The 15,494-nt window shown below is 43.9% G+C and overlaps 1 protein-coding gene across 13 annotated transcripts in view; it reads left to right on the forward strand.

Annotated features, from left to right (window-relative positions):
• The window catches only part of st3gal3a (ST3 beta-galactoside alpha-2,3-sialyltransferase 3a), a 739,645-nt gene that overhangs the window by 671,752 nt on the left and 52,399 nt on the right, over positions 1-15,494 (forward strand). For all 13 annotated transcript variants that reach the window (XM_070886703.1, XM_070886710.1, XM_070886704.1 and 10 more), the window contains one exon: positions 6,586-6,732. In XM_070886703.1, the coding sequence (XP_070742804.1) occupies positions 6,586-6,732 (147 nt within the window). The remainder of the gene's footprint in view (positions 1-6,585; positions 6,733-15,494) is intronic.

Here is a 15,494-nt window from a genome sequence, read left to right on the forward strand (position 1 = left end):
CGATTTTTTGGGGGTAGCTTTTGTCTTCCTTTTTATCGTCATTTTGGGGCCGTTTGAGGCTGATTGCTGTACTGCGCATGCGCATAAAGGCACAGCACTTTATTCCACCTGTGAGTGTGAGGTTGGAGAGGAGAGAGTTGGAGGTTGGAGAGGAGAGAGTTGGAGGTTGGAGAGGAGAGAGTTGGAGGTTGGAAGTTGCAGAGGGGCAGTCGGAGAAATTGAGACACACAAACTGTTGAGCAGCCATTTGTTTCATCATTGACGATGAGGGGCCAGAAATCAGCAATGAAGACTGGCAAAACCAGGCCCAGAGCTCCATGGTTTAACGAGCAGGAATTGGAGAAGCTCCCGATGGAGGTGGAGCGGAGGTACAAAGACCGCATCCGGGATGGTCGTGGCAAGCCTCCACCACCCTGAGCCACAAAGAAGAGGAGAGAGAGGAGGGAGAAGGGCCCATTTTTGAACCCCTTGAACTCCAGGAGCAGGAACAGGATGACAGCAGCCTCCTGCCATGTGAGCCAGCTGTCAGCAGAACCTCGGCATCGGCGTGGGATTTGGAACGGACTCCACACTGGCAAGCTCACACAAGCGCAGAAGCCATGGCGCGAAGGCAAGCAAGGCGCCAGAACCCACCAGGAGTGAGCATCCACCTGAGGATTCACCACGGTTCTCTGCAATTCTGAAGATGGTCCAGCTATCATGGACAAGCGTGCAGATAGGTCGCGATATGCTCCAGACCATGACTGGGATAGCTGCCAGCATGGCCACCTTCACCCAGCAGCATGAAAACAAGATGGACCAGCTAATCACTGTGTTGGAGTGCACAACCGAGACCACTGAGACGATGAGGCAAGAGATAGCTTCTGGACGCGCAGTTCAACGCCACACCCTCAAGGCCGGTGGAGCAGGAGATCCCGGACATCTGCAGACATCCCGCTGCCCTCTTGCACAACCTCGTCAACCAGAGGCAGAAAGGGGCAGGGGAGTGGGATGCTGTGGTGAAGGTGGGGCGAGGTGGAGGAGCTTGGGCATTGCTTTGGGTGGCGGGGGCGGGGGAAGAGAGGTGGTGGTGCCGGGTAGAGGGGTGGGTGTTGGTGGTGTAAATGTTTGTAAATGTAATAATGTTATGTAACCTTTGTTATTGTGCACTTGTAAATATACTCACATTGTTGACCCTCTCTTGGTGAGTGTCTGATTTTAACGTCATGTGTGGTGCCTTGTGAGAAACACACATCTGTCCCTCAGGTCATCTGCTTTATCAGGAATATCTTCCCATACACATATGACTGCATTGTATAATGGGTACGGTCATCAGGCCATCGCAACACACTATGTGCTGGTCGGGTTATTCGATGTGTCAGATTAATTACATCTCTCAGTATAGACTTATGTCCGTCACCACAACAAGGCACGCTGGGTACAGGTCTTTTGTGATGAGAATCAGAACAGAATTTATGAAGTGGTTTCCTTGCAGTACAAAGACATTAACAAGGCGATAGTGACAGTCTAGTCGCTGAAACTTCAACGGTAGGCCACTGAGTCACCGCGGTGCTTGTCTCTTGCTGTGTTCTATTGACCGTAGTCCTTCCTCAGTTTGGACTGTAATCGCGCTGCCCCTAAAGTTGAATAGCTGTAACTTTATACCCTTTTCCTCCCATACAAATGTTGCCAGAGTCTGCAGCTGTCTCAAGCTTGCAATAGATCATTCTAACCCTAACTCTCTCACCCTTTATGTGATATATAGTGCTTCCCAGAGAACTTCTTGAAGGACTGTCACAGAGTTAATTAATCAGCTTGGATGGACTAAATGTGACTTTTCACTTATTCATAATAATTTTGCCTTTGCCCTTGGGCTTCTCAATGAAGGTCTTTCAGCAAGGTGAAAGAACAAAGTTTCCATCAGCCCAGACACATTTCAGTCGCTTTTATCACATCCAAATTAAACATGACCATCAGCAGTAAAGTGAAGCAACATCCACCTAACCTTTTCCCAGCAGTCCCAGTGATGATGGTCCTGCACCTGCACCATAGCAGCGATGTGCAGCGCTGCAGCACTCGGAGCCCTTCTCCCTGCCGCCCCACTCACGGCCAGGTCACACCTGCTTTTTGCGAGCGGTCCTTCTGGCAGGCGGCAGGTCGATCTGAGGCCAGCAACCCTCAGCAAACTGGCCGATTTGCAGCATCCGGCATGGGCGGGCGGCGTGACGCCATGCCAGCGGAGCCCTCTGTGACCAATCTCGCCAGACGGAACCTGGATGGTAGATGGGCGGTTCCGGAGGAATGGCCCAGAAAAAATACATTTCCAGCGGATCCTCAGCGGCCGCGGGTACAACCTGCACCAAATTCAGCCCCTTACTTTCTACTGATTTAAAAATGTAGCTCAGCATTCTGTTCACGTTGGCGATTACTACTCCACATTCACTTGACATGTTAAGTGCCGACACTACTTTTAAAAAGGCACATATAAAATGCCAGATACTGTGAATTTTGACAGCCAAATCCTGGCTTTTATGCCCATCGAAGCATTTCACCTCCCTCAATATAAAATGCTACATTTTTTGATTTACTTGCATTTAATTATTAACTTTTCAGTAGTGATAAACTTTTTTAAGCTATTAAATTACATTTAGAATTTCTTATAACATGGATAGAAATGATTATACTACTCATTGTAAATGTACAGGAGATGCAGCATTACAGAAATGTATAGAATCTTACACAATATCTCAGTATTCTGAAGATTGTAATCTAGTCCACAAAATCAGTATTTGTGATTAAAAAGACATCAGATTATCTTAATCGTCACTGTGAAAGATTTAGGCGGTAACCGGTCAAGGACTGTAGTCGTGTTTCAGCATCAAGATCTAAAATTGCTACTCGTCTTTGTTAGGTTACGTCCTCAGGCAACCGAAGGCTGCGCTGGCACACTGGGGGTGGTGTTGGACTTCGTCATTGATGTCTGCCCTTGCTGATAGCAGGCTCCTGAGGTATGGAAAATGGTCCACGTTGTCCAAGGTCACGCCATGGAATTTGATGACCGGGGGGCAGTGATGTGTGGCGGGATCAGGTCGATGAAGGACCTTTGTCTTACTGATGTTTAGTGTAAGGCCCATGCTTTCGTACGCCTCGATGAAGATGTTAACGATGGCTTGGAGTTCGGCCTCTGAATGTGCGCAGATCAAGCGTCATTCGCGTACTGTAGTTCAATGACAGAGGATGGTACGACTTTGGATCTAGCCTGGAGGCGACGAAGGTTGAACAGGTTCCCATTGGTTCTATAGTTTAATTTCACTCCAGCCGGGAGCTTGTTGAGAGTGAGATGAAGCATTGCAGCAAGGAAGATCGAGAACAGCGTTGGTGCAATGACGCAGCCCTGCTTGACCCCAGTCCAGACGTGGATTGGGTCTGTGGTGGATCCGTTGGTCAGGAGGGAGTTTGAAGACCAGAACCTCAAATCTTATGGTCTACAGGGCAATAGTGATACTCACCCTCCTATATGGCTCAGGGACGTGGACTATATACTTTAGACACCTCAAAGCGCTAAGTACCACCAGCGCTGCCTCCGCAAGATCCTGCAAATCCACTGGGAGGATAGACGCACCAACGTCAATGTTCTCACTCAGGCCAAGCATCGAAGCACTGACCATACTCGACCAGCTCTGTTAGGCAGGCCACATCGTTTGCACGCCCGACACGAGACTCCCTAAGCAAGCGCTCTAATTGGAACTTCTACACGGCAAGCGAGCCCCAGGCGGAAAGAGGAAACATTTCAAGGACCCTCAAAGCCTCCTTAATAAAGTGCAACATCCCCACCGGCACTTGGGAATCCCTGGCCCAAGACCGCCCAAAGTGGAGAAGAGCATTTGGTAGGTCGCCAAGAGCATGCAGAAATCAAGCGCAGACAGCAGAAGGAGTGTGCGGCAAACCAGGCTCCCCACCCACCCTTTCCTTCAACCACTGTCTGCCCCAGCGTGGCGGCATACCACTCCAGGGAGCAGCACGTGCTGGAGCAGGAGAGCAATGGCAACGAAGAGGGCGAGTGGATTGGGCGTCACCAAGATCCAGATCGCTGATTGGAACGTGGGCAGGTACTGCAGGAGCGGCGAGGTAGGATGAAGGAGCGGTGAGAGATTGCAGAGGGTTCTGATCGGAGCCAAGGAGAGGCGTGAGTTCGGGGCCCAGAAGAGGCGAGGGCCCAGGGGCAGCACAGGGCAGCACGGGCCAGCCCACATTGCAATATGTGTGCGCACTAGGTCCGTGTAGCAGAGCTGGTCTCCAGTCGTCTTGGGTACTCCTTGCCACTGGACCAAGACCGAGCTCTGTCAAGCCCGTGTGGTGGCTGGAGTGCAACAGCCACCACACGTTAAAAAAATCCATGCACAGGCATCTTCCACCCTTCAAGATTTAGTTCGGGACCTGGACTATTAGGTCCTTCATTGAAACACCTGTGAACTTTTTGGCGTGGAAGCAAGTCATCCTTGACTCGAGGGACTGCCTATGATAATGTCTACCCCACTTGTTACAGAGACTGTAATTCCCATATTGGGATTGTACAGTCACCTGAAAACTCACTTTTAGAGTGGAAGCAAGTCTTCCTCAATTTCGAGGGACTGCCGATGATGATGATGAGGTTATGTCCTGAATCTAGCACAGTGATTCTTTAGATAATCTGGTCTTGTTCTTTTCAATCGCAAATATTGATTTTGTTACAATCTCTGATGTGAATTGCTTTTGAATAGCATTGGAGAATTAATCCTGAAGAATATCCTTATTTAGAACAGGTTCTGCACAAGCAACAACATTATCAATTCTCCTCAGCAATATGCAGGGATGGGGGAGGTAAATTTTCTCTTAGCTATTTGTGGCAAATAGATAAATCATTCAGTATAATACATGTGACAATAATAACTTAAATAATCTGGTATTATGCTAGCGACTTGGGATGTTTTCCTATGTTAAAGGCACTATATAAATGCAAGTTGTATTGTTTTATGCATTTTCAAGATTTTTTTTAAAAACAAAAGTGGACAGTACAATTGTACAATTCCTCAGATCTCACCACCAGAGAGCATTGCCTACTCTGTGCACTGCTCCCCACCGCCCCCTCAACCCCACCACTACCCCCACCCCGAGCCTTCAAGGATTAACAAAGGCATGCACACATTTGGTTCTCCTATTGCCCGAATAGCACTATGATGAAGAAACTGGGTAAAAACCAGCAGATAGCTTTACAGATTTGCATCGCAAAGCAAACATTGTAAAGTTTTTGTAATCTTAGCTGAACAGACTTTTGGAATTGAATGTACATATTTGCTAAGCAGTTGTGGCAATGAACTCATATGACTGTTATAACAGAGAGTCTGTTGAACAGTTCTGAGAGTAACCAGCAATGAACAGTCTTGTTGTCATTGACCTAGGAATTTTTTCCATATGGGTTCCATTACTACTGTCTTTTGCCACCATGCTGTTTCTCCTTCAATCCAGAAGACAGAATGATCCCATTTGCTATCTTCTCCATGGCTGCTATTATTGCTGTTCTATAATTCATTACAATGGTAACTTTGTGTAGTGAAGCCCTTCAATTTTGCCTCGACTCTGACATGAGATACCATTGGAGGCCATCAGAGACCCGGCAGAGTGCGCAGCGGCCCTCCCCTTTAACAGAAGGGGAAGTGCGTTGAAACGCGTCAGAATTGTGACCCCGAACCCGCCCCAACAGGAAGTGAAGCGTGCATTTTTGCAGCCGGGCGGGACTTCCGCGCCAAGCGCAGGAAGTCCCATTCAACTCGGTTACCGCCCCCAAACAGGACGCTAGGGAATTACTCCCCCATTGTATCGGGGTTTTATTTATTCATTTATTTGTTTAAGATCTTCAAACAATATCTCCACTGATCCTTCCCTTTGTCAGACTAAATAATTCTGGGCTCTTTCACCTCTCTCCATAGCTCAAATGCTTTATCAGTTTGGTTGCTGTTTTCTGAACTGTTCCAGTGCCTAGACATGTGATCAAAATTGTACACATGCTCCAAGTATCGAGAACGTGTGGAAAAGGCTACGCAGGAAGGCCGTGAGAAAGATAGTATGGAAACATTTACAGGAACATTAGATATGTATTTGAGGGACTGGGTGATTGAGAGGTAAAGGAATAAGTAGATGCACTGCAGTTTTTTCTGACCTTGTGTTTTCCTATATCGCAGTCACAAGCTCTTCCCCGCCTGCAATTTCCCCATATAGTGGCTTTCCTGTCTCAGTTGGGGCTGACAGGAAAGCACCAGTTGGTAGTGAGCTGCTTTCATGGTTTCAGAAAAAAAATCAATCTGCAAATGAATCCACAGAATTATGATCAGGTGATTTACTTTCACATGCTTAATCAGAGAATGAGTCCAGTATTTTTGTGATCTATATGCAATAGGCAAACTATTTGGACAGAACCCAATCAAATAATTTAATTCAGGACAGGTGGTGGTTTTTGTCACCATCTAGGCAATTGACATTTAATGGAAATAAGATACAAAATGGAGACTGAAAAATACATTGTTTTTTTTTTAATGTGGTAAATAGCCATTTGGCTTTCTTTATTTCCAGAGTCCTTCAGATGGTTTCTGGAAGTCTGTTGCCACAGTTGTCCCAAAGGAACCCAAAGAAATCCGAATTCTGAACCCTTATTTCATCCGCGAAGCAGCTTTTACATTTATTGGCCTTCCAGTCAACAATGGGATGATGGGTCGTGGGGTGAGTAAAACATCTTGGCTATCTGTGAAACAGTTGGATTTTCCAATGTACCAATGTGGAATCGTGACAAAATATTTTGCAGTCGAACAAGATATAATTCACAGTTCAGGGGCACAGAGCATATATGAACAACACTGCCAGGAAATGGAAGGATATAGATTATACTGCCATTTCCACATACAGCAATAGTTCTCATCTTGGGTGGGCTATGGTGGGGGAAGGGGAAAGAGCCACTGTATGATAGACAAGATGATTTTTCCACAAGAGGGTAATGCAGAGAATGAGTCACTTGAGTTGCTCACATGGACCACCTAATGGTCTCTAAAAGTGACAATGGCAGAGGGCATAGAGAACATTTAAGGAAACTGCCAAGTATGGTGACATTCAAAAAATAAGCACAGCAAACGGAAAAACACTAGTTATTTCTTGGGGGTTGGGGGGGGTGGGGGTGGAGGAAGATACAGTTGCCAACATAGCATGCAACACTTTCGATAGAAAATATTGCAGTATCCAAACATGTAAGATATTGTGCACTTATCACAAACAGCAAGCATTACATAGCTTAGTAAAAGTCCAGATGTTCTGAACATATTTTTCACTCCCAGCAGATCAAGATGAGAACACTGAGATAATTTACAGTGGCAGTGACATTTCATATCCAGGCAGACATAAACCTGTTTCTATATCATTCATTACCTTAGAATACAGGGACAGAACTCCAATAGTTTGGATAATGGAATGATTTGGATATCTACTGTTCAGATAATTGAAAGGATAATTCTGTTTATAGGAGGAAAACAATGAAGTGATCTCCCTAAATATGATGTGGCTATTGTACTTTTTTCTACCTGAGAAGAGAAATTACAAATTCTCAGAATCATAAGTACTTGATGAAAACCTACTATTTTGGATCACTGGGCCAAGTTATTGTATGTGTTGGATCTGCCTTTGGACAGTTTATCATCTTGATGGATTGGTTTTCTCACTTTTTAACTTTTTAATTGCATATTTGAAGATGGGATTGGTTCAACATGTATTAAGCATTTCCATTCCTCCAAGTTAAATTGAAACATAAGAATCACAAAATGGATCTGCTCAAAAGCAAGCCATTCAATCCATGAGGTCTATATTGGTATTTTCTCTGCATAAGCTACTAGCAATAACATCAACTAACTTTTATATAGCACCTGTAACATTAGAAAAACATCCCAAGGTGCTTCACGGAGGTAAAATCTACTTGAATCCTAATATCCTTCTCACTTCACGTACTCTTTAATATTCCTAATTTTTAAGCAACCAAATAAATCTCTTAAAAAAATATGCACTCCATATGAAGAATATTTTTCTAACCTCCCTTTAGTGTTTTTTATGATTGTTAAATTGTTGCCCTTTGTTCCTGTCTCATTGACCAGTAGAAACAATCTGTTACTATTTACCTTATCACCCTTCATAATGTTGAATTCTATTTGGTTATTCCTGATGCTTCTCATCTCTTGTAAGAAGGTTGCTTTAGCTGGCTCCATCATTCAAGTGCTTTTACAAGGCCTGATATATTATTTTTCATTTTGTATCAATTTTCCAATGACAAATTCATATTCCTCTGCTCTGCTGAATCAAAAATCGATCCTTTTCCTTTTTGAATGCGTCATTGGATTTGGTGTTTACTGCGCTAGGTGACAATCTGATCCACAAGTTGACAGTTCTAATATTAAATCATTATTCTTTAAGATTAGTTCATGGTTTCTTCAATTTGTAATTACATCCTCTGGTTCTTTTCAAACTTCCTATTACGGTCACACAGAATTTCAAAATCTTGAATCAAAGCTGTTCAATTGTTTCAAATCAGCCTCTTTTTATATGTCATTGATATCTTCTGGAATTATCTTTGTTGCCCTTCTATCAGACTTTTTCACTGCCTCTTTTATTTTCTCAGGTCCACACCTGAATGCAACACTACATGTGATCCACAAGTACTTTTAGAAAGTGTTATTTATGTTGCATAGATATTTATGCATTCTGCAAAGTAATTACCTTTTCAAATAATGAGATATATTGGAACAACTAATTTCGTTCTTGCTCTGTTTGTTTCTCATTGTTCTTAATCCTTGGGCCACCAATAATGAAATAATTTGTGGCTGATCTTCTTTGGGCCACTCATGAGCTACATTGTCAGACATCTTCGATTCCAACATGCAAGATATTTGAGTGAAATTATATGATCATGTCAAAATTATGTTTCTCAACTAGCTGAAAAAAAAACCTGGCCTTTGGAACCAATCAAAGTCAGATTTTGGGTGATGTAGGTCTACGGTCGCAGATAGGGAAGGTTGGGAGAGCTATGGGAAAACTGTTAATTTTACTAAAAAATAAAATTGATAAATAATGTAAAATAAAGAGAATATTGACAACAAATAATAGTCTAAAACACAAACTAAAAGGAAGAATAGGAAAGAAAAAAGGCAAGCAGATTTCTAATGTTTTAGAACTTTAATTCAGAATCTTTAATATATATTTATAATAAATTAACAATCTTATGTCTATGCACACATTCTGTCAATTTTCCCATTATAAATTCCCCTGTCCACAATTATAGTGGAAAATGCCTTGTTAAGCTGTAATTACACCATCCCTTCGATTTTGGCACTAGTAGTACTTCAATCATCTGTCTCCCGGTTCCACAGCCTGCGTTGCAGAAAATCCCCTATGTTCCAACTAACTCTAACTCAGACCCCAAATTTACCCAAGTTTAGCTATTACTCTACAATAATATATCAAAGTATTATATAAATCTAAGGACACAATGTACGACTTAAAGTAGGGGCCTTTTAAAAAAAAATCACTCATGGGATGTGGGCATCGCTGACAAGGCCAGCATTTATTGCCCATCCCTAATTACCCATGAGAAAGTGGTGGTGAGCCACCTTCTTTGTAGCGGTTTGGTAAAACTAAGTGACTTGCTAGGCCATTTCAGAGGGCAGTTAAGAGTCAACCACATTACTGTGGGTCTGGAGTCACATAGCTGCTGGGATTTGAACTTATGTCGCTGGATTATTAGTCCAGGCCTCTGTAATAGAAGTCCAATAACATTACCACTTGTGCTAATGCACCTCATTGATCCAAATGTCCTCTGCTCTCCAACCCTGTTTCACCTGAAGACGGCACGGTCTGGACTCCCTGGGGCCAAAATTCAAGCCCACCAGAAAGCTGGCGCACCTATCTTTTTCTAAATGTTTTTACCGTCGGGTCCGAAGAGGCGGATTCTTCATCATATTTTCATGTCTTTGGCAATTTTTTTGGAGCGGACCGGAATGCGGTCATAATGGGGGGGCGGATGTGCGGCGGTAAGTGCTGGTGAGGGGTGGAAGTGGGGGCGCAACAGAGTCACCCCTGCTGATGTCACCACGTCTCTCCCCTCATTTAAAGAGGAGAGAAGCAGTAATTTTTTTCGGTTTGGCCACTGGGCCACCAAGGAGGGTTTTGGCCAAGCCAGCAGCCTGGCACCCAAGAGAAGATGCCAGGCTGCCTGTTGGTGGCCCGGCCGAACCTGGGACCATAATTGTCCGGCGATCGGGAAGTCAGCCGGCAAAAAAAAACATGGTGGCTGCAGCAGTGCGCCTTCCCCTTGAAGGGCCGCCGCGCTGCCGTGGCTCACATACAGAAAACAAGGTGCTCCGACAGAAAAGGCTGTCTGGGGCACCACGCGGCGGATCGTGGATTTTTTCAGATAAACTTCGCGTGGAGTGGGATGGAGGTGCGGGAGATCGGCAGTGTGCGCTTTGATGACGCGCTTAGGGCTGTCGGAGGAAGTGGGGACTGCCCGAAAAATCCCCGAGGTGAATTTGGATCGTGGTGGCCAATCAACAGCAACACGGCGGCCACTCGATTCCACCGCATGGCCGCCGCAAAACGTCGGTAACGGGCCTTATCCGGACCCTCAATTTCGACCCCCCTGTGTGCAGCACCACAGATTGATTAGTATACATAGAAAGAAAGAACTTGCATTTATATAAAAACAAAGAAACATAGAAATCTACAGCGCAGAAGGAGACCATTTCGGCCCATTGTGTCCGCGCCGGCCGACAAAGAGCCACATAGCCCTCGGTCAGCAGCATCTGAAGGTTACATATAAACCAATGAACAATGGCGGAAAGGTAAAGAGCATTCAGCCAACCAGCCCTCCCCTCACAACTTGCACCACAACATTCTACACTCCACCCCAACCAGAGCCATGCAATCTCCTGAAAGAAGCAAAAAACCAGATAAAAACCCAGGCCAATTGGGGAAAGAAATCTGGGAAAATTCCTCTCCAACCCATCCAGGCGATCGAAACTAGTCCAGGAGATCACCCTGGCCGTATTCGATTCCTTGCAGTACTTACCACTGTATCTACGCCAGCCAACAAGAAGTTATCCAGTCTAATCCCACTTACCAGCTCTAGGTCTGTAACCCTGCAGGTTACGGCACTTCAAGTGCCCATCCAAGCACCTTTTAAATGTGGTGAGGGTTTCTGCATCCACCTCCCTTCCAGGCAGTGAGTTCCAGACCCCCTCAACCCTCTGCATGAAGAAGTTTCCCCTCAAAACCGCTCTAAACCTTCCACCAGCCACCTTAAAACTATGCCCCTTCATAATTGACCCCTCCATCAAGGAAAATAGGCCCTTGCTATCCACTATATACAGGCCCCTCAAAATGTTATACACCTCAATGAAGTCTCCTCTCAGCCTCTTCTGTTCCAATGAGAACAAACCCAACCTATCCAATCTGCCCTCATAGCTAAGATTCTCCATTCCAGGCAGCATTCTAGTAAATCTCCTCTGCACCCTCTCTAGTGCAGTCCCGTCCTCCCTATAATATGGCGACCAGAACTGCACGCAATACTCCAGCTGTGGCTTAACCACCCTACTCTTGTATTCTATGCCTCGGCCAATAAAGGTAAGCATTCCGTATGCCTTCTTAACTACCTTATCCATCTGGCCTGCTACTTTCAGGGATCTGTGGACAAACACTCTAAGGTCCCTTTGTTCATCTACACTTCTAAGTGGCCTACCGTTTAATGTGTATATCCTTTCCTTATTAACCCCCCCCCCCAAAGTGCATTACCTCACACTTCTCCAAATTAAATTCCATTTGCCAATGCTTTGCCCACCTGACCAGTAGCTTGATATCCTCCTGCAGTCCATGACTTTCCTCTTCATTATCAACCACACAGCCAATTTTAGTGCCATCTGCAAACTTCTTAATCATACTCCCTATGTTCAAATCTAGATCAGTGATATATACCACAAAAAGCAAGGGACCCAGTACTGAGCCCTGTGGAACCGCACTGGAAACATCCTTCCAGTCACAAAAACATCCATCAATCATTACCCTTTGCTTCCTACTTCTGAGCCAATTTTGGATCTAACTTGTCACTTTGCCCTGGATCCCATGGGCTTTAATCTTCATGACCAGTCTACCATGTGGGACCTTACCAAAAGCTTTGCTAAAGTCCATTTACGCTACATCGTACACATTACCCTCATCGACCCTCCTGGTTACCTCCTCGAAAAATTCAGTCAGGTTAGTCAAACACGATCTTCCCTTAACAAATCTATGCTGACTGTCCCTAATTAATCCTTGCCTTTCTAAATGCAGATTTATCCTGACTTTCAGGATTTTTTCCAATAATTTTCCCACCACTGAGGTTAGGCTGACAGGCCTGTGATTACTCGGCCTATCCCTTTCTCCCTTCTGAAACAAGGGTACCACATTAGCACCTTATCATGTCATCCGGAGGTTTCAAAGCCAATTAATTCGTTTTGAAGTGTAGTTATTGGGTCATATGGGTAAATACAGCAGCCACTTTGTGCACAACTAGCAATGAGAGAAATGACCAATTAATCTGCATTTTGCTGGTGTTGGTTGAAGGATAAATGTTGGCGATAATTCCCCCCCCCTGCTCTCTGAATAGTGCCATGGGATCTATTACGTCCATAGGCAGACTGGGCATCAGTTTGCCATCTCCTCTGATGCACTCAATGGAAAGACACTGAAGGGTGTGGTTGAACACAGAGACTCAGGTTCAAATACATATTCCCTGAAAGTGTGAGTGAAAGTAGATAAAATAATTAAAATAGCCAACAGCATTTTGGGTTTTATAAATGTGGGCATTGAGTATAAATGTAAAAAATAATAACTTTGTTCAAAATATTGAGTAGGCTACAGTTAAGAGTACAGTGCATAGTTTAGAGAAGTTAGGAGGCCGAAATTGGTCTTCTGCCCATTTCTCGGCGGTATGCCGGTGGTATGTTGTTTCATACCGCCGGGTATCGCTGGGGCGGAGTGTGCGCGATTTTCCACAGTTTTTTTCTCGGCCGAGAGACACAGACCAGAATCAACAGACTGCTGGCCTGAAAGCGCTGTGCAGGTATGTGGGGGGGCGAGGGGAGAATCACTTCTTGGGGGGGAGATTGCTTCTTGGGGGGAGATTGCTTCTTGGGGGGAGATCGCTTCCTGGGGGGGGGGTAGAGATTGGGGGCTGGGAGAGACTGGGGTGGTGACAGATTTTAAAAATTCACAGGTGAAGAAGATGCATACCGCCGACTGAAGATCGACTTAAAACCACATTTTCCAGGGCGATCTGCAGGGTTGGCGGTATGTTGGTGGTAAGTCATCAATTTGGCAATTTTGGGCGGTATGTCGGTGGTGTGCGGGGGCGGACGGTATACATACCGCCCGGTGGTATGTCGCTAATGAATTTTCCACCGGGCAGTATGTAGGTATTTTTTGCTCAATTTCGCGATTTTGGGTGGTCCGTGGGCTGGATGTTCACCAATTTCGGGCTCTAAGAGTACTGTGCCCAATTATAGAAAGGACATTAAGGCAATCGAGAGTGTATAGCATAAATTCACCAGGATGTTGCCAGAGATGGGAAACTATAGTTATGAGGAGAGAAGTGAGTTACTGGGATTATTTCCACTGGAGAGAAGGCTAAGAGATTAATAGAGGTTTGTTAAAATTCTGAAGGGCTTTGACAAAGTGCACAGGGAAAAATCATTTCCTCTAGGTGAGTAGTCAATGACAGGGGATTATAAATTTAAAATTGCCATTAAGAGAATGAGGAGAAAATTTAAAAGAAATGTATTTACGCAGGGGCTTATTGGATCGTGAAATGCTTTGCCACAAGGTATAGTTGGGTTGCATATTTTGAGGGAAAATTTGATAAGTAGAGGAAGGTGCAAGGCTATGGGGAGACGGCGGGGCAGTGGGATTAGTTTTTAAAGTTTTAGTAAAAAGCTGGCATAGACATGGTAGACTGAATTGTTTCCTGTGCTGTAACCTCTGTGGTTCTACAGATGTCCAATAATTTTGTTTTGTTTCAGGATGCAGAATTATGTAGAGAAGCATATGCTTTAACTTTATTAAAGAAGAATTTAAAACTGTCATAAATTTTACTGTTTACCACACATCCTTGCTAATACTGAATTTTAGAATATTTTCAGGTTTTAAGTTTCCTTTCTACAGTGCCTCCGGTTATATTCTCATATTGCTTTTTAAAATGATTAAAGATTTTTCAATTCATTCACTCCTCTGACTCCTGCAGCTCTTCCACTTGACTCCTAATGAAGAACAAATTAGCTTGCAGAGTAATTTATTCCTGACTTTTTTTTGTTTCAGTGCACATCCTGTGACTGCACTTTAATGTTGAAAAGCACCAAAATTAAACAAGTTATTTTGTTTGCATTGTTGATATTATGTGCAAAACATTGGAACAAGTTTAGGTTATTTTCTGATGATTAAGAACATAAGAATTAGGAGCAAGAATAGGCCATATGGCCCCTCAAGCCTGCTCCGCCATTCAGTAAGATCATGGCTGGTCTTCTACCTCCACTTTCCCGCCTGATCTCCATATCCCTTGATTCCCCTAGAGTCCAAAAATCTATCTATCTCAGCCTTAAAGATGGTCAATACAAGAACACACAGTTTAGCTGGTACAATCAGTCATATATTTTGGTTTGATTTTGGGTACTTTATCTTGATTTGGTTTTAGATTACATTTATCCTTTAGTTTGATTTTCAAATCAGAATGGATTGGATTAGGTTGAGCTGATTTTCTGCTTGGTTTGGCTTAAGTTGAGCTGGAATGATTTGAGTTAACTTGGCTTTTGCTTTGGATTAGATTAAGTTGGTTTGATTTTCCTTTCATTTAGTTTTGAGTTAAGGTAGGTTGCATTGGTTGAGGTTGAGTTGTCAGTTTTATTACTTTACATTTCATCAAACTTAGCAAAAGATGAAATTGAAGGTCAACATATTAATCAAAGAGCTAAAGATGTTCAGTCAAACTAAGTTTCTATATTACAACTGTCATAACTAGATAAATTGAAGGTTGACAGATTTGGATTCTGGCATACTCTGACATTTGAGCTCACTATCCAGTAATTTCATTTTCCCTTGTCCAGCCTGCATGACAGAACACTGCATTATAGCAGTGCGTTTCAGTCTTAGGATGGAAGTACTGGGAAAAGCCAACAGTACTGTCAAGATAATTCTTAGTGGCACTGACAGTGGTTCTGGTGACGTTATGACTTTAATTACCTTCCCTGATGAAGAAAGCAGTGGGGAATGTAAAAAGAGAGAAAATTGGGACAAAATAATAGTGAAAAAGATGTTTCTAGATTATCATATCTCAGAAAATTCACCAAATGCAATTTATTGTGGCGACACTCTGGAATTTATCTAAGGAGAGTCAGGTGATGATCCTGATGGTGGCCCATCAAATATGA

Source organism: Pristiophorus japonicus, chromosome 8 (genome assembly GCF_044704955.1).
Source record: "Pristiophorus japonicus isolate sPriJap1 chromosome 8, sPriJap1.hap1, whole genome shotgun sequence".
Classification (NCBI taxonomy): Eukaryota; Metazoa; Chordata; class Chondrichthyes; family Pristiophoridae; genus Pristiophorus; species Pristiophorus japonicus.